The 21,623-nt window shown below is 47.3% G+C and overlaps 1 protein-coding gene across 13 annotated transcripts in view; it reads left to right on the forward strand.

Annotated features, from left to right (window-relative positions):
• Window positions 1-15,170: 15,170 nt before the first annotated feature.
• SHANK3 (SH3 and multiple ankyrin repeat domains 3) overlaps window positions 15,171-21,623 on the forward strand; it is a 407,035-nt gene continuing 400,582 nt past the window's right edge. For 9 of the 13 annotated variants that reach the window (XR_010910064.1, XM_067469407.1, XM_067469409.1 and 6 more), the window contains exon 1: window positions 15,171-15,850. Coding sequence is in view for 12 of the 13 variants with exons in the window: in XM_067469407.1 (XP_067325508.1) it covers window positions 15,209-15,850 (642 nt within the window). In the remaining variant the exon portion in view is untranslated. The remainder of the gene's footprint in view (window positions 15,851-21,623) is intronic. The other 4 variants (XM_067469406.1, XM_067469411.1, XM_067469408.1 and 1 more) reach the window with 1 other exon arrangement.

Consider the following 21,623-nt stretch of genomic DNA (forward strand, 5'->3'; position numbering starts at 1 on the left):
CTGGCTGCGGCCGCTTGCTCTCAGTTACTCATTAAAAGCTCTCTTGTGTCAGGAAACCTGGTGCAGCTCCAAGCCCTTGCCTTGGCCGTGTGTGTTGTCTCTGAGGGCTTCCAGGCTTCACCTTCTCAGGAAAGCCCTTTCCTCCTTCTCCGTGAGTCAGTCAGTGACTCTCAGGCCAAGTGGAGGGACTCGCACCCAGCGCCGGCACTTGTCATTGGAGGTTAGTGGGTCTCTGGGTCTTTGGGGGAATGTGGGATGGGAGACATTGGAAGAGGGAAGGGGAGAGTCCTATCAATCGATTGATTGGTGTATTGATTTACAACAGCTTCTTATCCACACAAGGTCAGACTAGATGACCCCTGGAGGTCCCTTTAGCTGGAATCTTAACCTAATTTTTAAAATGGTATGCGTGTCCAAAACATATTAAACAGTTGAAGTATTTGCATTGGGGGGAAGTCATTGCACCCCAAAATAGTGTTTGGATTGTGTCTTATGGATGTCCTTTGGGGGTCCCTACCATACATGGGGTTGGATATGGGCATCTGTCGAGAAGGTTTTGATTGTGTCTTCTTGCCTGCCAGAAGGGGAAGGGGTTGGACTGGATGGCCCTTGGGGTTACTTTCCAACTCCAAAATTCAGAGTCCAGCAGAGTCTCTATCTCTGGAGGGTTTTAAGAAGAGGTTATATGGCCATCTGCTGGAAGGGCTTTGACTGTATCTTCCTGAATGGCAGGAAAGATGACCTTTGGAGTCTAAGATTCTGATAATGATCTAATTCTGCAATATATCTCTGCTTAGCTTCAGAGAGCACAGCATCCTCTTTCAGCAAGGCTTTTAGGACACTAACCTGGCTCTAGTAAGTAGAATGAATGCAATTTGATACCCCAATGGAATCCTGGGAGTTGTAGTTTGGCAGGGGTCCAGCACTCTGGCAAAGCAGGAGAAAGACCTTGAGAAACTACAACCCCATAGCGTGGAGCCATGGCAGTTTGAGCCGTGTCAGAGTGTATCTGTCATGTATTATGTTCTGCAGTTGTTGGTGGTTAGTGATGGAAGGGTTAATGACAGTCTTAGTTCTAAAGGGTTGAGTAATCTGTAAGTAAGAGTTCATGGGTGGAAGCAATCAAGGGTGGAGGTATGCAAAGGATGGGTTGCAGCTGGGTGTTTCTGGATATGAGGAGCTAGCCTTGGGACTGATCTTCAGGAGAAAGGTTTTCTGTCACAATGCCAGGGCTCTGCCTTATTCAGAGGCAGAGGTGAATCAAACAAACACCCAGTTTGTGTTAAACAGTTTAATTAAAACAGTGCTTACTTTCTGGCTGTTTTAAGGGTTCAAAATATACAACATAAAGATAGAACTCAGCCACAGAATAAACAAAAACTTATAGCAAAAGCTACACCATAGTCCAGTGGTCAAATGCTGAGAATTCAATGAGCAATGTCCAGGGATCAAGAGTCTATACCATAGTCTGAAGCCAATCCAAAGATTCAAGGTTCCAAGATTCCAAAGGTTTAGGACACCGAAAATCCACAAACCTGGGGGGAAACCAGCAGCATCCACCACCAAGATAAGAAGATCAGTCCCAATGCTAGCTCCTCATCTCCAGAAACACCCATCTGCAACCCATCTCTTGCATACCTCCACCCTTAATGGATTCCACCCATGAACTCTTACTTACAGATTACTCAACCCTTTAGAACTAAGACTTGCATTAACCTTTCTATCACCAACCACTGCAGAACATGATTTACGGCAGTATTCATTCTACAAGGCAGTAATTCCTTGGGCTTTGCATGTCTCCTGCCTTGTAGGCGTCCAGGAAACTACAACTCCCAGGATTCCATAGCCATGAGCTGTGGCAGTTGAAGTGAGGTCTAGCTGCACCCATTCAACATTATAGATGCATTCCGAGCTATGCATTTCTCCTTACCAAACTTTGGCTGGGATTATTGGAAAGGAGATTGGGTGCCATTACATTGCATTGTCTTGCATAACAGTGTCTTGTATTGCCTTGTTTTGCTTTGCATTGCCTTGCAATGTCTTGCATAGCTTGGTCTTGCATTGCCTTGCCTTGCCTTGTCTTGCATTGCTTTGCCTTGCATTTTCTTGCATTGCACTGCATTGCCTTGCCTTACATTGCATTGCCTTCCCTTGCATTGCCTTCCCTTGCATTTCATTTCATTGCATTGCTTTGCCTTGCATTTTCTTGCATTGCATTGCATTGTCTTGCATAGCTTGGTCTTGCCTTGCCTTGCCTCGCATTGCATTGCTTTGCCTTGCATTTTCTTGCATTGCACTGCATTGCATTGCCTTCCCTTGCATTGCATTTCATTGCATTGCTTTGTCTTGCATTTTCTTGCATTGCATTGCATTGCATTGTCTTGCATAGCTTGGTCTTGCCTTGCCTTGCCTTACATTGCATTGCATTGCCTTACCTTGTATTTTCTTGCATTGCATTGCATAGCCTTGCCTTACATTGCATTGTCTTCCCTTGCATTGCATTGTCTTGCATTGCTTTGTCTTGCATTTTCTTGCATTGCATTGCATTTTCTTGCATTGCCTTGCAGTGTCTTCTCTTGCCTTGCATGGCCTGGCTTGGCCTTGCCATGTGCAGCGCATGCAGGGCTCTCCCTGCCTGGGTGCAGAATCTCCTCTCTCCCGACGGTTTGTGTCTCCTTCTGGGTTTCCATCCCAGTGTCTCTCCCTCGTGGGTCTCCGTCATCCCGCCTCCCTGCGTGGGCAAGCAGACCCCGATTTGGGGCTGGAAACTTCCCCTTTCATCTCCACTCTGGGGATTCCTCGCTAATTGCCACATATTTGATTTATTCCTTAACCTCTTCCTCAAACAGTTCCAGAAAAAGAGACGTCATAAAGCAAATCCATCCGGCAGCCACTTTTCCAGAGGTCCAAGTTCACAATCTGCTGTAAATTCTGGCTTTGATTACGTGGTTTTACTGCTGCGCCTTTCTTGTGTGTATAGCTGTGTGAGGGTGCACCTACACTGTGGAATTAATGCAGTTTGATACCACTTGAATTAATGCAGTTTGATCCACCCACCTATCTATCTATCTATTTATCTATCTATCTATCTATCTATCTATCTACCTATCAATCTATTTATATCTATCTATCCATCCATCTATATCTATCTATCCATCCATCTATCTATCCACCCACCCATCATCCATCCATCCACCCATCTATCTAATCTATCTATTTATCTATCTACCTATCCATCTATCTATATCTATCTACCCATCCATCTATCTATCCATCTACCTACCTATCTTCCTACCTATCCATCCACCCACCCATCCATCCACTCACCCATCCACCCACCCATCATCCATCCATCCATCCATCCATCCATCCATCCATCCACCCATCTATCTAATCTATCTATTTATCTATCTACCTATCCATCTATCTATATCTATCTACCCATCCATCTATCTATCCATCTACCTACCTATCTTCCTACCTATCCATCCACCCACCCATCCATCCACTCACCCATCCACCCACCCATCATCCATCCATCCATCCATCCATCCATCCACCCATCTATCTAATCTATCTATTTATCTATCTACCTATCCATCTATCTATATCTATCTACCCATCCATCTATCTATCCATCTACCTACCTATCCATCCACCCACCCATCCATCCATCCACTCACCCATCCATCCATCCACACACCCATCTATCTAATCTATCTATTTATCTATCTACCTATCCATCTATCTATATCTGTCTATCTATCTACCTATCCATCTATCTATATCTATCTACCCATCCATCTATCTATCCATCTACCTACCTATCTTCCTACCTATCCATCCACCCACCCATCCATCCACTCACCCATCCATCCATCCATCCATCCACACACCCATCTATCTAATCTATCTATTTATCTATCTACCTATCCATCTATCTATATCTGTCTATCTATCTATCTATCTATCCATCCATCCATCTACCTACCTATCTTCCTACCTACCTATCCACCCACCCACCCACCCATAATCTATCTATCTATCTATCTATCTATCTATCTATCTATCTAGCTATCCACCCACCCACCCATAATCAATCTATCTATCTATCTATCTATCTATCTATCTATCTATCTATCTGTATCTATCTATCTATCTCTCATGTTTATATGCACATTGCATTTATATCCTTCTTTGACTTTGGCACAACCCTGTGATGTGGACCAAGCCGAAAGCAACGGTCTGTTGCATATTTCAACTCCATCTGCTTCGTTGCCCTTTAGACATCTCACTCCGGCCACTGTTGTGGGGCTCGTGGCAACCTTATGAGGTTTGCAATGGATGTGCTTGCCTGAAGCTGTCGAACTGAGACTGTGTTTTGGGCCTTCCTTAAAATAGCTGTGCCAGCCAGCCGGCCTCTTGCCAATTACGGCCCTGTTCTCTCTCTCTGCTGCCAGCCTTTCTTCTGGCGGTGCTGCTTCTCCCCTTCTTCTCCTGACTTACCTGCCGGCCTCCAAAACTCTCTTTTGATGCCTCCTCCTGGCTGCAGAAAAGCGGATCCTCTTTGTGAGTCATTGGCCTTTTTTCTCTGGACCAACTTTCTTTCCGTCCTGGCATTAACTCTTCCACGGCAAGTGGCCAGAAACTAAAAGGGGGGATCCTTAGCTGCTGGAGGCCGGTGGGTTCAAGCAGAAGCAATTGGAATGGGACCTCCAAGGGCCATCTAGTCCAGGCACGGGCAAATTTGGACTTTCCCTCCAGGTGTTTTGGACTTCAACTCCCATCATTCCTAAAAGCCTCAGGTGCTTAATAATATGTATTGTCGAAGGCTTTCATGGCTGGAATCACTGGGTTGTTTTAGGTTTTTCGGGCTATATGGCTATGTTCTAGAAGCATTCTCTCCTGACGTTTCGCCTGCATCTATGGCAAGCACCCTCAGAGGTTGTGAGGTCACAACCTGAGGATGCTTGCCATAGATGCAGGCGAAATGTCAGGAGAAATCCTTAATAAGACTTTGAATGAGTTTTCTGCAGTTTTCGGCAATTCTGTTTTTGATGGGTTTTCTGCTATTTTTAGTGCTGTTTGTGTTTAATTCTGTGTTAATGTTTGCATATGTTGAACTGGATACCAATGCTTTGAGTCCCCTTGGAGGACATAAAGTGAGGGTATAAATATATATAATTTATTGTCGAAGGCTTTCATGGCTGGAATCACTAGGTTCTTGTGGGTTTTTTCGGGCTATAGAGCCATGTTCTAGAGGCATTTCTCCTGACGTTTCGCCTGCATCTATGGCAAGCATCCTCAGAGGTGTGAGGATGCTTGCCATAGATGCAGGTGAAACGTCAGGAGAAATGCCTCTAGAACATGGCTCTATAGCCCGAAAAAACCCACAAGAACCTATATATAATTTGTTTATGTTATTTATTTATCATATCAGGAGCGAACCAAGGATGCAGTTGTAATGATTTTTTAAAAAAAACACAACGTTTAGAAACTTGGCATTCTATTAAATGTCCTTTGACCAGTATCTGGCCACTTGGAGTGCCTCTGGTGTTGCTTTAAGGTCTTCCATTGTGCATGTGGCAGGACTCAGGTTGCATTGTAGTAGGTGGTCAGTGGTTTGTTCCCCTCCGCACTCGAATGTCATGGACTCAACTTGGTGGCCCCATTTCTTATGGTTGGCTCTGCATCTCGTGGTGCCAGAGCACAGTCTGTTCAGCCCCTTCCACATCGCCCAGTTTTCTGTGTGCCCAGTGGGGAGTCTCTCATTTGGTATCAGCCATGGATAGAGGTTCTGGGTTTGAGCCTGCCACTTTTGGACTCTCACTTGCTGAGGTGTTCCTGCGAGTATCTCTGTAGATCTTAGAAAACTATTTCTTGATTTAAGTTGTTGCATGCTGGCTGATACCCAAACAGAGGATGGCCTGGAGATGTCTCTGCCTTGGTTCTTTCACTATTGGCTGCTACTTCCCGGCGGATGTCAGGTGGTGCAATACCGGCTAAACAGTATAATTTCTCCAGTGATGTTGGGCGCAGACACCCTGTGTTAATGCAGCATAGGTCATTAAGAGCCACATCCACTGTTTTAGTGTGGTAGTGGGCATGCGTACACAGCAGCAGAACAACAAAGCACAAAGGCAGATGTCTTCACTGTGTCTGGTTGTAATCCCCAGGTTGTGCCAGTCATGTTTCCTATGATATTGTTTCTAGTGCCCACGTTTTGCTTCTTATAAGTCAGAGCACGGTCCAGAGTGACTCCCAGGTATTTGGACGTGTATTTGGACGTGCTGCAATGCTCCAGTGGGATTCCTTCTCAGATAATCCTCAGAGCTCAAGACGCTTCTCTTAAGATGAAAAGCACACTTTAGACCAGGGGACCTCTAACTAAGCCCTGGGGGCTGGATACAGCCCTCCAAGGTGATTTACCTGGCCCTTGCTCAGGGACAACCTATGTCTGAAATGACTTGAAAGCACACAACAACAACAACAACAACAACAACAACAACAACAACCCTATCTCATCAGCCAAAAGCAGACCTACACTTCACATTGAAATACTAACAAGTTTATATTTCTTAAAATTGTTCTTCATTTTAATTATTGCTTTGTTTTTAAATGTCTTTTGCACTACAAATAAGATCTGTGCAGTGTGCATAGGAATTAATTCATGTTTTTTCAAATTATAATCCGGCCCTCCAACAGTTTGAGGGACTATGACCTGGCCCTCTGTGTAAAAAGTTTGAGGACCCCCACTTTAGATGGGCGAGGAATCTGCTGGTTTTCTCTGTAACAGGCAGTAAGAGCACCTAAAGCTTCAGAGAGCTTCTGTTCAGCCATTTCAAAGCTCCCTGCTTGGGTGGTGATGGCACGATCGTCAACATAGATGAAAATCTCTGTCCCTTCTGGCAGTGGCTGGTCATTTGTGTAAAGGTTAAACATTTGAATTTGTAGATGGCTGATTCTCTCACACCATAATAATAATAATAATAATTATTATTATTATTATTATTATTATTATTATTTCTAGACCCCTTATTCCACTTCCCTATAAAATCCAGGTTATCTGCTTTGAACTGGATTATGGGGCAGTGTATTTATTTATCATATATTTATTTCAGAGATTTCTATTGTTGTTGTTGTTGTTATTATTATTATTACTATTATTTCTAGGCCCCTTATTCCACTGTCCTATAAAATCCAGGTTATCAGCTTTGAACTGGATTATAGGGGAGTGTATTTACTTATTTGTGATATATTTATTTCAGAGATTTCTGTTGTTGTTGTTGTTATTATTATTATTATTATTATTATTATTATTTGTAGGCGCCTTCTTCCACTGCCCTATAAAATCCAGATTATCTGCTTTGAACTGGATTATAGGGGAGTGCATTTATTTATTTATGATATATTTATTTCAGAGATTTCTATTGTTGTTGTTGTTGTTGTTGTTGTTGTTGTTGTTATTATTATTATTATTATTACTATTATTTCTAGGCCCCTTATTCCACTGTCCTATAAAATCCAGATTATCTGCTTTGTACTGGATTATGGGGCAGTGTATTTATTTATTTATCATATATTTATTTCAGAGATTTCTATTGTTGTTGTTGTTGTTGTTGTTGTTATTATTATTATTATTATTATTTTTAGGCCCCTTATTCCACTTCCCTATAAAATCCAGATTATCTGCTTTGTACTGGATTATGGGGCAGTGTATTTATTTATTTATCATATATTTATTTCAGAGATTTGTATTGTTGTTGTTGTTGTTGTTGTTGTTATTATTATTATTATTATTATTATTTCTAGGCCCCTTATTCCACTGCCCTATAAAATCCAGATTATCTGCTTTGAACTGGATTATAGGGGAGTGTATTTACTTATTTGTGATATATTTACTTCAAAGATTTCTATGCTGCTTTTCTCCAGAGCGGACCCAAGTGTAGAGCCCATATAATCCAGTTCAAAGCAAATAATATGGGTTAATAATTATTATTATTATTAATAATAATAATAATAATAATAATAATAATAATATTTGCTTTGATCCTCTAGGTTACATGGCAGTGTAGAAGGGGCCTTGCAGTGCAGAGAAAGAGGTACTGCAAACCCTTTCCATCCAGAACCATTCTACCTGCTGTGTTTGCTTTCCTTTGGAGGCCAAAACCACATCTCTCCATGCTCAAGGCAGCCTTTTTTCAAAAGTTCCTGCAATGCTTGAGCTGTGAGGCGAGAAAGGAAGTTTCATAGACGGGGGCAGGATTCATATTTGGGGGCGCCAGGCCGTGCCTCCCCTCCTTCTCTTCCTTCTCTTCCCCCTCCAGATCCCGGAGGAGGAAGAGTAGGAGTATTAATATGAATATTAATAACGCAGTGGCAATTAAGGACACACGGTGCCAGCGCTAATCAGCGCGCGTCTGTCGGCGGTGCGCTTGTGCATTGATGCGCCCCCCGTGAAGCCTGCCAAAGGGTTTTGCATCTCTGTGATGGCTTCATGCAAAAGGAAATGGGACATTTTGGGGAGAAAGGGGGGAAAGGGGTCTCCCCATAACATCCGTGCGCTGTGCATGTGTTCATGGATGCGCTCATGATTCATGTATCCATTTATACAGGCCGTTGGGGGGATTGATTTTGTCATTTGGGAGTTGTAGTTGCTGGGATTTATAGTTCACCTTCAATCAAAGAGCATTCTGAACTCCACCAATGAAGGAATTCAACCAAGCTTGGCCTACAGAACTCCTATGACCAACAGAACACACTGGAAAGGTTTGGTGGGCATTGACCTTGAGTTTGGGAGTTGTGGTTCACCTACACCCAGAGAGCACTGTGGACCCAAGCAATGATGGATCTGGACCAAACTTGGCATGAATACTCAATATTCCCAAATGTGAACACTGGTGAAGTTTGGGGAAAATAGACCTTGACATTTGGGATTTGTAGTAGCTGGGATTTTTAGTTCACCTGCAATCAAAGAGCATTCTGAACTCCACCAATGATGGAGTTGAACCAAACTAGCACACAGAACTCCCATGACCAACAGAAAATACTGGAAGGGTTTGGTGGACATTGACCTTGAGTTTGGGAGTTGTGGTTCACCTACATCCAGAGACCACTGTGGAGTTAAGCAATGATGTATCTGGACCAAACTTGTGACCACTGGTGGAGTTTGGAGAAAACAGACCTTGACATTTGGGAGTTGTAGTTGCTGGGATTTATAGTTCACCTACAACCAAAAAACATTCTGAACTCTACCAATATTAAGTGAACCAAACTTGGCACATGGAACTCCTACGACCAACAGAAAATACTGGGTTTGGTGGGGTTGGGAGTTGTAGTTCACCTACAATCAGAGAGCATTCCGAACTCCACCACTGATGGAGTTGAACCAAACTTAGCAAACAGAACTCCCATGACCAACAGAAAATATTGGAAGGTTTTGGTGGGCATTGATCTTGAGTTTGGGAGTTGTTGTTCACCTACACCCAGAGAGCACTGTGGACTCAAACAATGATGGATCTGGACCAAACTTGGCACAAATACTCAATATGCCCAAATGTAAACACTAGTGGGGTTTGGGGAAAATAGACCTTGACATGTGGGAGTTGTAGTTGCTGGGATTTATAGTTCACCTACAATCAAAGAGCATTCTGAATTGGGCCAAACTTCCCACACAGAACCCCCATCACCAACAGAAAATGCTGTTTTCTGATGGTCTTTGGTGACCCCTCTGACACCCCCTTACGACCCCCCACCCCAGGGGTCCCGACTCCCAGGTTGAGAAACACTGATCTACTCTATTGAATTCATGTAGTTATACCACTTTAACCAGTATGACTCAATGCTGTGGAAATCTGGGACTTGTAGTTTGGTGAGGCTCCAGACCTTGTGAAACTATAACGCCCAAATCACCGAGCCATAGCAATGAAAGAGGTGCCAAACAGCATTAACTCCCCAGTGTGGGACATGTAGTTTGGTGAGGCTCCAGACCTTGTGAAACTACAACTCCCACGATCCCTAATCACCAAGCCATAGCAATGAAAGTGGTGCCAAACAGCATTAACTCCCCGGTGTGGGACATGTAGTTTGGTGAGGCTCCAGACCTTGTGAAACTACAACTGCCACGATCCCAAATCACCGAGCCATAGCAATGAAAGTGGTGCCAAACTGAATTAACTCCCCAGTGTGGGACATGTAGTTTGGTGAGGCTCCAGACCTTGTGAAACTACAACTCCCTTGATCCCAAATCACCAAGCCATAGCAATGAAAGTGGTGCCGAACAGCATTAACTCCCCAGTGTGGGACATGTAGTTTGGTGAGGCTCCAGACCTTGTGAAACTACAACTCCCACGATCCCAAATCACCAAGCCATAGCAATGAAAGTGGTGCCAAACTGCATTAACTCCCCAGTGTGGGACATGTAGTTTGGTGAGGCTCCAGACCTTGTGAAACTACAACTCCCATGATCCCAAATCACCAAGCCATAGCAATGAAAGTGGTGCCAAACAGCATTAACTCCCCAGTGTGGGACATGTAGTTTGGTGAGGCTCCAGACCTTGTGAAACTACAACTCCCATGATCCCAAATCACCAAGCCATAGCAATGAAAGTGGTGCCAAACTGCATTAACTCCCCAGTGTGGGACATGTAGTTTGGTGAGGCTCCAGACCTTGTGAAACTACAACTCCCACGATCCCAAATCACCAAGCCATAGCAATGCAAGTGGTGCCGAACAGCATTAACTCCCCGGTGTGGGACATGTAGTTTGGTGAGGCTCCAGACCTTGTGAAACTACAACTCCCACGATCCCAAATCACCAAGCCATAGCAATGAAAGTGGTGCCAAACTGCATTAACTCCCCAGTGTGGGACATGTAGTTTGGCAAGGCTCCAGACCTTGTGAAACTACAACTCCCACGATCCCAAATCACCAAGCCATAGCAATGAAAGAGGTGCCAAACTGCATTAACTCCTTAGTGTGGGACATGTAGTTTGGTGAGGCTCCAGACCTTGTGAAACTACAACTCCCACAATCCCAAATCACCAAGCCATAGCAATGAAAGTGGTGCCCAAGTGCATTAACTCCCCAGTGTGGGACATGTAGTTTGGTGAGGCTCCAGACCTTGTGAAACTACAACTCCCAAAGCACTGAGCCATAGCAACGAAAGTGGTGCCAAACTGCATTGACTCCACAGTGTAGATGCACCCCTGCAAGGGAGGAATTTGCAAGACCAAAATGGGTGCAAATTCCTCCCTTGCTGCGAAAGGCTTTGCTCCGACTTATTGCTTTTATGTATTTTCATCTATTATTGAATAATATTGTATCGGGCTTTATTTATGCCGCGGCTTCCTTGCAGTGCGCAAGCCAAGGGCAGCTGGCAGCAGGCAAACACCTCCTCCGAAAAGTGTTTAAAAATTGAACAATCCAATTAAGAGATTAATTTAGAACGGTTTAAACATCTTCACGTGGAAGACAGAGGAATCCAGCACGCCACATTCAAACATAAACCCTTCGGGGTCCTTTAAGAAGATGATGATTATTCACCAACTCCATTAGCCCCCTCATCCCACTTGGACGAGACACCCGAAGGCTTTCATGGCCGGAATCACTGGGTTGTTGTAGGTTTTTCCGGGCTATATGGCCATGTTCTAGAGGCATTCTCTCCTGACGTTTCGCCTACATCTATGGCAAGCATCCTCAGAGGGAGTGAGGTCTGTTGGAAGTAGGAAAAATGGGTTTATAGATCTGTGGAATGACCAGGGTGGGACAAAGGACTCTTGTCTGCTGGAGCTAGGTGTGAATGGGTTGTTGTAGGTTTTTCCGGGCTATATGGCCATGTTCTAGAGGCATTTTCTCCTGACGTTTCGCCTGCATCTATGGCAAGCATCCTCAGAGGTAGTGAGGTCTGTTGGAACTAGGAAGAAAGGTTTATATATCTGTGGAATGATGTCCAGGGTGGGACAAAGGACTTTTGTTTGCTGGGGCTTGCTGTGAATATTTCAGCTGATCACGTTGATTAGCATTCAATGGCTTGGAAGTGCCTGGGGGAAATCTTTTGTTGAGAGTGATGATTTTATATATCTGTGGAACGACCAGGGTGAGACAAAAGACTTTTGTCAGTTGGGCTAGGTGTGAATATTTCAGCTGATCACCTTGATTAGCATTCAATGGCTTGGGAGCGCCTGGGGGAAATCTTTTGTTGAGAGTGATGATTTTATATATCTGTGGAATGACCAGGGTGGGACAAAGGACTCTTGTCTGTTGGAGCTAGGTGTGAATGTTTCAGCTGATCACCTTGATTAGCATTAAATGGCTTGGAAGTGCCTGGGGGAAATCTTTTGTTGAGAGTGATGATTTTATATATCTGTGGAATGACCAGGGTGGGACAAAGGACTCTTGTCTGCTGGAGATAGGTGGGAATGTCTCAACTGACCACCTTGATTAGCATTTGATGGCTTGGAAGTGCCTGGGGGGATCTTTTGTTGAGAGTGATTTTATGTGCCTGTTTGTTTCCCCTCTGTTGTTTTGCTGTTGTGATTTTAGAGTTTTTTAATACTGGCAGCCAGATTTTTTCATTTTCATGGTTTCCTCCTTTCTGTTGAAGTTGTCCACATGCTTCTTGTGGATGTCAATGGCTTCTCTGTGTCATCTGACATGGTGGTTGTGGGAGTGGTCCAGCATTTCTGTCTTCTCAAATAATATGCTGTGTCCAGGTTGGTTCCTCAGGTGCTCTGCTATGGCTGACTTCTCTGGTTGGAGTAGTTTGCAGTGCCTTTCATGTTCCTTGATGCGTGTCTGGGCAATGCTGCATTTGGTGGTCCCTATGTAGACTTGTCCACAGAACACAGAAGTGCTGGCATTGACCTTGATCGGCATTGACCTTGACTTTGGGAGTTGTAGTTCACCTACATCCAGAGAGCACTGTGGAGTCAAACAATGATGGATCTGGAACAAACTTGGCACAAGCACTCAATACGCCCAAATATGAACACAGATGGAGCTTGGGGGAAATAGACCCTGACATTTGGGAGTTGTAGTTACTGGGATTTACAGTTCACCTACAAACAGAGAGCATTCTGAACCCCACGAACTGTTTACCCACAAGCATAGAGAAATTACATATATTAGAAACCAACACTTTCTCATTACTTTATTGTCTAGATCAACAGACTGGGCCACAGCAACGCCTGGCAGGGGACGGCTAGTATTATATAATTTAAAATTTCCAGGATACAATTATTACCATAGACTGAAGCAGTGTGTGTGTGTGTGTGTGTGTGTGTGTGTGTTTCCTCCTGCCCTACCACTGGGACACAAGAGTCAGAGGTTTGCACTGCTTGGGTCTTAGCATCTTACAATATGGTGGGATGCGCCCTCTTAACATGCTCAGAGGGTGAGTAAGTGCTGTATGAACCCAATTGGCCAAAGGGATGGTTGCGTGTATGTGTGTTTGTGCGCATGGCAGCAAAAGGGGTCTATGAGTAGGCCTGGATTTTCATGTGTGCGTTTTCTCTCTCTTTTTTCTCTCCTTCTTCCCTTTCTCCTTCCTTCCTTCCTTCCTTCATCCCCACCTCATGTGGGTTTCCTCGTGTGTCTACATGCCTTGCATTGTGCATGTATATTATATGTGTGTGTGTGTTGTGAACATTGTGTACTTCTTATCCTTTTGCTACGTATATCACCTTTGTGTTATGCACATATTGCGCATGCGTCTATGTCTTGTATGCGCCATATGTTTGCGTGGCCTGTTGATATTGCATATGTTCCTCTGTTATATGTATGTCTCCATGCGTGCTTTTCCAATACTGTGTGCTGCTCATTCCTTCCATATACATGCATCATGCCTGTGTGATGGCTGGATCATCCATGCATTATGTGCTGTGGCTGTGTGCTTTGTTTATGTTGTGTTTGCTGTCTGGGATGCAATGCTCATTTCCTTTTCCTTCCTTCTCTCTTTCTTTGCTGTCTTCCTTCCCTTTTCCTTCCATGCTTCCTTCCCTCTTCCCTCCCTCTCTTTTCCTCCCTTCTTTCCTTTCTTTTCCTTCTTTGACCCCTTTCCTTCCTTCCTTCCTTTCCTCTTTCCTTCCCCTTTCCTTTATTTTCCTTCCTTTACTCATTCTTTCCTTCCCTCTCTCCTCCCTTTCTTTTCCTTCCTTCCACCTTCCTTCCTTCTTTTTTCCTTCTTCCTCTTTCTTTCCTTTCCCTTCCTTTCTCCATTTCCCCTTTTCCTTCCTCCCCTCCTTTCCTTCCTCCCCTCTGCCTCTTTCTTTTCCTTCCTTCCTTCTTTTCCCCTTTTCCTTCATTCCTCTTTATTTTTTCCTATCTTCCTATTTCCTTCCATTCTTTCCTCTTTCTTTCCTTCCCTCTCTCCTCCCTTTCTTTTCCTTCCTTATTCCTTTCCTTCCTCCTTCCTTCCCTCTTTTTTCCTTCCTTTCCTTTCCCTTCCTTTCTCCCCTTCCCCTTTTCCTTCCTCCTTCCTTCCCTCCTCCCCTTCTTTTCCTTCCTTCCTTCCTTCCTTCCTTCCTACTTTCCCCTTTTCCTTCCTCCTTTCCCTTTATTTTTCCTTCCTTCCTTCCTTCCTTCCTTCCTATTTCCTTCCATTCTTTTCTTTTTTCCCTTCCCACTCTCCTCCCTTTCTTTTCCTTCCACCTTCCTTCCCTCCTTTTTTTCATTCCTTTCCTCTTTCTTTCCCTTCCTTCCTTTCCCCTTTTCCTTCCTCCCCTCCTTTCCTTCCTTCCCTCTCCCCCTTTCCCCTTTTCCTTCCTCCCCCCTTTCTTTTCCTTCCTTCGTTCTTTTCCCCCTTTCCTTCCTCCTTTTCCTTTCTCCCTTCCCTTTTTTCCTTTCATCCTTCTCCTCCTCCCTTTCTTTCTCCTTCTTTTTCTTTACTTCCTTCCTTCCTTTCCTTTCCTTTCCTTCCATTTTCCTTCCCTGGCACGTGCCCGTCGCGTGCCGCCCCCTTTCTCCCGCCGCCCCCTTCTGCGCCTGCGCGCTTCTCTCTCTCTCTCCCCCCCCCCCCCCTTGCTCCTTTCCCTTTCCCTTGCCCCTCCAGCAGGGGGCGTGTGAGGCTGCTTCCCCTTTGAGAGCCTCCTTCCTTCTTTCCTTCCTTCTTTCCTTCCATCCATCCAAGGCCTGAGCTTCCTCTCCTTCTCCTCTTTTCCCTTTCTCGTTCTCTCTTTCTCTCCCCCCCCCCCCCCCCGTTTTCCTTCGGGATGCCCGGCAGCCCCCCCACCAGCAGCGCCAACAGCTCCAGCAGCAGCCGGCCGGGAAGCCCCTCCGTCGCCAACCATGAGAGGCGGAGGGAGGAGGAGGAGGAAGAGGAGGAGGAAGAGGAAGAAGAGGAGGAGGAAGAAGCAGTAGCAGCAGTGAAGCAGCAGCATCACCACCACTGGCAGCAGAGGCAGCAACAGCAGCAGAAACAGGAGGAGGAGGAGGAGGAGAAAGAGGAGGAGGAAGGAAAGGAAGAAGAGGAGGAGGAGGAAGAAGAGAAGGAGGAGGAGGAGGAAGAGGAGGAGGAAGAGGAAGGCCGCCGTCCCCCGCCGCCGCCGCCCTCCTGTTTGCTGAACGGCCAAGCCGGCGGCGGCGGAGGGGAGGAGACCCCCCCGTATGAGACCATCCGGAGCCCCCCCGCCCCAGGAGGAGGAGGAGGAGGAGGAGGAAGGGGAAGAGGAAGAGGAAAGGGAGAAGGAGGAAGAGGAGGAGGAGGAGAGGAGGAGCCCCCCCTGGGCAGCCCCGGGACCCGCGACCCCCGCGCGGAGGGCGGCGGGGCGGCGGCGGGGCGGATGGACGAGGCGGTGGCCCCCGGACCCAACGCCCTGGTCGTCCGCATTGGCATCCCGGACCTCCAGCAGACGGTAAGACCCCCACCCACCCCACCCCCACCCCCGGGAAGGAAGGGAAAGAGGGGCTCTGGGGGGACCCCCGAGAACACCCACCCAAAGTTTCACAGGAAAAGGAGACCGGGGTCGGCGCCTGGGGGGCTTCAGGGAAGGGGGTTTCGAAGACAAAAAAATGGGGAGGGGGCGCTTCTGCATGGAGACCCCCCTCCCCAAAAGAATTGGCATTCCCAGAGAACACCCACCCAAAGTTTCACAGGAAAAGACGACCGGGATCGGCGCCTGGGGGGCTTCGGGGAAGGGGGTTTCGAAGACAAAAAATGGGGAGGGGGCGCTTCTGCATGGAGACCCCCCTCCCCAAAAGAATTGGCATTCCCAGAGAACACCCACCCAAAGTTTCACAGGAAAAGGAGACCGGGATCACCGCCTGGGGGGCTTCGGGGAAGGGGGGTTCGAAGACAAAAAATGGGGACGGGGCGCTTCTGCATGGAGACCCCCCTCCCCAAAAGAATTGGCATTCCCAGAGAACACCCACCCAAAGTTTCACAGGAAAAGGAGACCGGGATCACCGCCTGGGGGGCTTCAGGGAAGGGGGTTTCGAAGACAAAAAATGGGGAGGGGGCGCTTCTGCATGGAGACCCCCTCCTCAAAAGAATTGGCATTCCCAAAGTTTCACAGGAAAAGGAGATCGGGGTCGGTGCCTGGGGGGCTTCAGGGAAGGGGGTTTCGAAGACAAAAAAATGGGGAGGGGGCGCTTCTGCATGGAGACCCCCCTCCCCAAAAGAATTGGCATTCTGATGCGGTTCCAGGGGTTGCTTGTGAAGTGTATGGAATGTGTACAGAAGGAGAAGGAGAGAGGGGTCTCCTTTCTCCCAGGCAGGGTCCCATCTCTGAAATTGGGGGGGGGGGGTCCCACTTGTGAGAGGGAGATGCTCTGCCAAATGTAGGCAGTGTGCATGTATAAGAAGGGAGGGGGTCTCCATCCACTCATCCATCCATCCAGGAAGGATCCCATCACTGAGGTGGAGCCTTCTCAATTAGGGGAGGGGTCTTGTTCAAAGGGGTCCCACTTGTGAGATGGAGATGCTCTGCCAAATGTAGGTAGTGTGTGTGTATAAGAAGGGAGGGGGGTCTCCAGAAGGGAGGGGGGTCTCCATCCATCCATCCATCCATCCAAGAAGGGTCCCATCACTGAGATGGAGCCTTCTCAATTAGGGGAGGGGTCTTCATCAAAGGGGTCTCACTTGTGAGAGGGAGATGCTCTGCCAAATGTAGGTAGTGTGTATGTATAAGAAGGGAGGGTGGTCTCCATCCATCCATCCATCCATCCATCCAGGAAGGGTCCCACCACTGAGATGGAGCCTTCTCAATTAGGGGAGGGGTCTTCATCAAAGGGGTCCCACTTGTGAGAGGGAGATGCTCTGCCAAATGTAGGTAGTGTGTATGAACAAGAAGGGAGGGGGGTCTCCATCCATCCATCCATCCATCTAAGAAGGGTCCCATCACTGAGATGGAGCCTTCTCAATTAGGGGAGGGGTCTTCATCAAAGGGGTCTCACTTGTGAGAGGGAGATGCTCTGCCAAATGTAGGTAGTGTGTGTGTATAAGAAGGGAGGGGGTCTCCATCCATCCATCCATCCATCCATCCATCCAGGAAGGGTCCCACCACCGAGATGGAGCCTTCTCAATTAGGGGAGGGGGCTTCATCAAAGGGGTCCCACTTGTGAGAAGGAGATACTCTGCCAAATAGGTAGTGTGTATAAGAAGGGAGGAGGTCTCCATCTATCCTTCCAGTCAGGGTCCCATCTCTGAAATTGAGCCTTCTCAATTAGGGGAGGGGTCTTCATCAAAGGGGTCCCACTTGTGAGAGGGAGATGCTCTGTCAAATGCAGGTAGTGTGCATGAATAAGAAGGGAGGGGGTCTCCATCCATCCATCCATCCAGGCAGGGTCCCACCTCTGAGATGGAGCCTCCTCAATTAGGGGAGGGGTCTCATTTAAAGGGGTCCCATTTGCTCTGTCAAATGTAGGTAGTGTCTATTAATAAGAAGAAAGGGGTCTCCATCCATCCAGGGAGGCAGGGTCCCACCTCTGAGATGGAGCCTTCTCAATTAGGGGAGGGGTCTTGTCAAACGGGTCCCACTTGTGGAGGGAGATGCACTGCCACATGTAAGTAGTGTGTATAAATAAGAAGGGAGGGGGTTTCCATCCTTCCAGGCAGGGTCCCATCTCCAAAATTGAGCCTTCTCAATTAGGGGAGGGGTCTTCATCAAAGGGGTCCCACTTGTGAGAGGGATATGTGCTGTCAAATGCAGGTAGTGTGCATAAATAAGAGAGGAGGGGGTCTCCATCCATCCAGGCAGGGTCCCATCTCCGAAATGAAGTCTTCTCCATTAGGGGAGGGGTCTTCATCAAAGGGGTCCCACTGACTTATAAGAAGGATGCTATGCATTGGGGCCCTTGGGATTCAGGGTCTCCTCAGCTGCAGCCAAGCGGGGACCCCTTTGAGAAGGACCCCTGTGTCATCTTGGGGTCTTCTCCTTCAGCCCCACTTTCCTTCCTTGGTGGGATTTGGGGTGGACTCCCTTCTGTGGTTTTCCACAGCCTTGCATCTCCCATGGGTTTTGTTTCCCAAGAGGGGGCTCCAGATTAGACCCCCATTGGTGAAGAAGAAGATGGGGGGGGGGGGTCTCCATCCATCCCACATCTGAGATGGAGACTTCTCAATTAGGGCAGTGGTCCCACTGACTTGTGAGAGAGATGCTATGTGTTGGGGCCTCTGGGATTCAAGGACTCCTTCACTGCAACCAAATGTGGACATCTGTGTTTCTATGGAGCAAGGGGGACCCCTGTGTCATCTTGGGGTCTTCTTCTCCCTTCTGTGGTGGCTTCCCATTGCCTTGTGTCTCCCATAGGGCTTGTCAATCCAGGAGTGTCAAGTGTCTGTAATGTGTAAAGAAGAAGGGGAGGGGGTCTCCATCCATCCATCCATCCATTCATCAAGGAAGGCAGGGTCCCACCTCTGAAATGGGAGTCTTCTCAATTAGAGGAAGGGGATCTTGATCAAAGGGGTCCCACTGACTTGTGAGAGGGAGATGCTCTGCCAGATGTAGGTAGTGTGTATGTATAAGAAGGGAGGGGGTCTCCATCCATCCATCCATCCATCCATCCATCCAGGAAGGGTCCCACCACCGAGATGGAGCCTTCTCAATTAGGGGAGGGGGCTTCATCAAAGGGGTCCCACTTGTGAGAGGGAGATGCTCTGCCAAATGTAGGTAGTGTGTGTGCATAAGAAGGGAGGGGGTCTCCATCCATCCATCCATCCATCCATCCATCCATCCAGGAAGGGTCCCACCACTGAGATGGAGCCTTCTCAATTAAGGGAGGGGGCTTCATCAAAGGGGTCCCACTGACTTGTGAGAGGGAGATGCTCTGCCAAATGTAGGTAGTGTGTGTGTATAAGAAGGGAGGGGGTCTCCATCCATCCATCCATCCATCCATCCATCCAGGAAGGGTCCCACCACCGAGATGGAGCCTTCTCAATTAGGGGAGGGGGCTTCATCAAAGGGGTCCCACTGACTTGTGAGAGGGAGATGCTCTGCCAAATGTAGGTAGTGTGTGTGTATAAGAAGGGAGGGGGTCTCCATCCATCCATCCATCCATCCATCCATCCATCCAGGAAGGGTCCCACCACTGAGATGGAGCCTTCTCAATTAAGGGAGGGGTCTTCATCAAAGGGGTCCCACTTGTGAGAGGGAGATGCTCTGCCAAATGTAGGTAGTGTGTGTGTATAAGAAGGGAGGGGGTCTCCATCCATCCATCCATCTATCCAGGAAGGGTCCCACAATGCAAACCCTCCCGACAGATGGCCATCCAGCCTCTGCTTCAAAGTCCAGTCCAGCCCCCTTCTGCTAGGCTGGAAGACACGACGCAAACCCTCCCGACAGATGGCCATCCAGCCTCTGCTTAAAAGTCCAGTCCAGCCCCCTTCTGCTAGGCTAGAAGACACAACGCAAACCCTCCCAACAGATGGCCATCCAGCCTCTGCTTAAAAGTCCAGTCCAGCCCCCTTAGAATTATAGAATAAAAGAGTTGGAAGAGACCTCCTAGGCCATCCAATCCAACCCCCTGCCAAGAAGCAGGAATATTGCATTCAAATCACCCCTGACAGATGGCAATCCAGCCTTCTGCTAGGCCGGAAGACACAACACAAACCCTCCCAACAAATGGCCATCCAGCTTCTGCTTAAAAGTCCAATCCAGCCCCCTTCTGCTAGGCCAGAAGACACAATGCAAACCCTCCCGACAGATGGCCATCCAGCCTCTGCTTAAAAGTCCAGTCCAGCCCCATTCTGCTAGACCGGAAGACACAATGCAAACCCTCCCGACAGATGGCCATCCAGCCTCTGCTTAAAAGCCCAGTCCAGCCCCATTCTTCTAGGCCGGAAGACACAATGCAAACCCTTCCGACAAATGGCCATTTAGCCTCTGCTTAAAAGTCCAGTCCAGCCCCCTTCTGCTAGGCCGGAAGACACAACGCAAACCCTCCCGACAGATGGCCATTCAGCCTCTGCTTAAAAGCCTCCAGAGAAGGAGGCTCCGCCACAATTTTTCCTTCTTTCCTTTACCACATACAGCTGCCAATTACAGCCTTGCCTCCATATGTTCCCAAAAACCCTTTATGCAGCAATGATGGTTGAAGGCTTCTATGAGTGCATCTACACTGTGGAATTAATGCGGTTTGGCACCACTTGGATTTCTGCAGTTCAGTGCTATGGAATCCTGGGAAAGTTGTAGTTTGCGCTTCATGGCTTAAGGCCTCACAGGATTGCAAAGCATTGAGCCATGGCAGTTCAAGTGATGCCAAACTGCACTCATTCTACAGTGTAGATGCACCCCGTAATGCCAAATAGAAGGTTTATTCCCGCCTCTCTCCTTGGTGCTGGTTTGGATTTAGAAATTCAGCACCTTGGAGAGCGATGGGATTCCATTGCAAACCTTGAGCACATTAGCATGGAATCTAGGGTTGCCCAGCAAGCCTTTGCCTGACCCCATAGAACCCCTATATATTTAAGGGACCCCCAAAGGACATCTAGTCCAGCCCCCCACCCTTCTGCCAGACAGGAATCTTCAAGGACAGTAATGGTGAGAGATGCCCACCCAATCTCTTTTTGAAGACCTCTTTTTAAAAAAAAAAACGTTGGAAGAGGGGTCCCCAAAGATCATCTAGTCCAGTGTTTCTCACCCTGGGGGTCAGGACCCCTGGGGGGTCACAAGGGGTGTCAGAGGGGTCACAAAGATCATCAGATTTCTGTTGGTCATGAGGGTTCTGTCTGGGAAGTTTGGCCCAATTCTGTCATTGGTGGGGTTCAGAATGCTCTTTGATTGTAGGTGAACTATAAATCTCAGCAACTACAATGTCAAGGTCTATTTTCCCCAAACTCCACACCAGTGTTCCTATTTGGGCATATTGAGTATTCATGCCAAGTTTGGCCCAGATCCATCATTGTTTGAGTCCACAGTGCTCTCTGGATGTAGGTGAACTACAACTCCCAAACCCATGGTCAATGCCCAGCAAACTCTTCCAGTATGTTCTGTTGGTCTTTGGAGTTCTGTGTGCCAAGTTTGGTTCAATTCCATCATTGGTGGAGTTCAGAATGCAATTTTATTATAGGTGAACTATAAATCCCAAAACTACAACTCCCAAATGTCAAGGTCTATTTTCCCCAAACTCCACACCAGTGTTCCTATTTGGGCATATTGAGTATTCATGCCAAGTTTGGCCCAGATCCAT

The sequence above is a fragment of the Anolis sagrei genome, chromosome 5, assembly GCF_037176765.1.
Source record: "Anolis sagrei isolate rAnoSag1 chromosome 5, rAnoSag1.mat, whole genome shotgun sequence".
Taxonomy (NCBI): Eukaryota; Metazoa; Chordata; class Lepidosauria; order Squamata; family Dactyloidae; genus Anolis; species Anolis sagrei.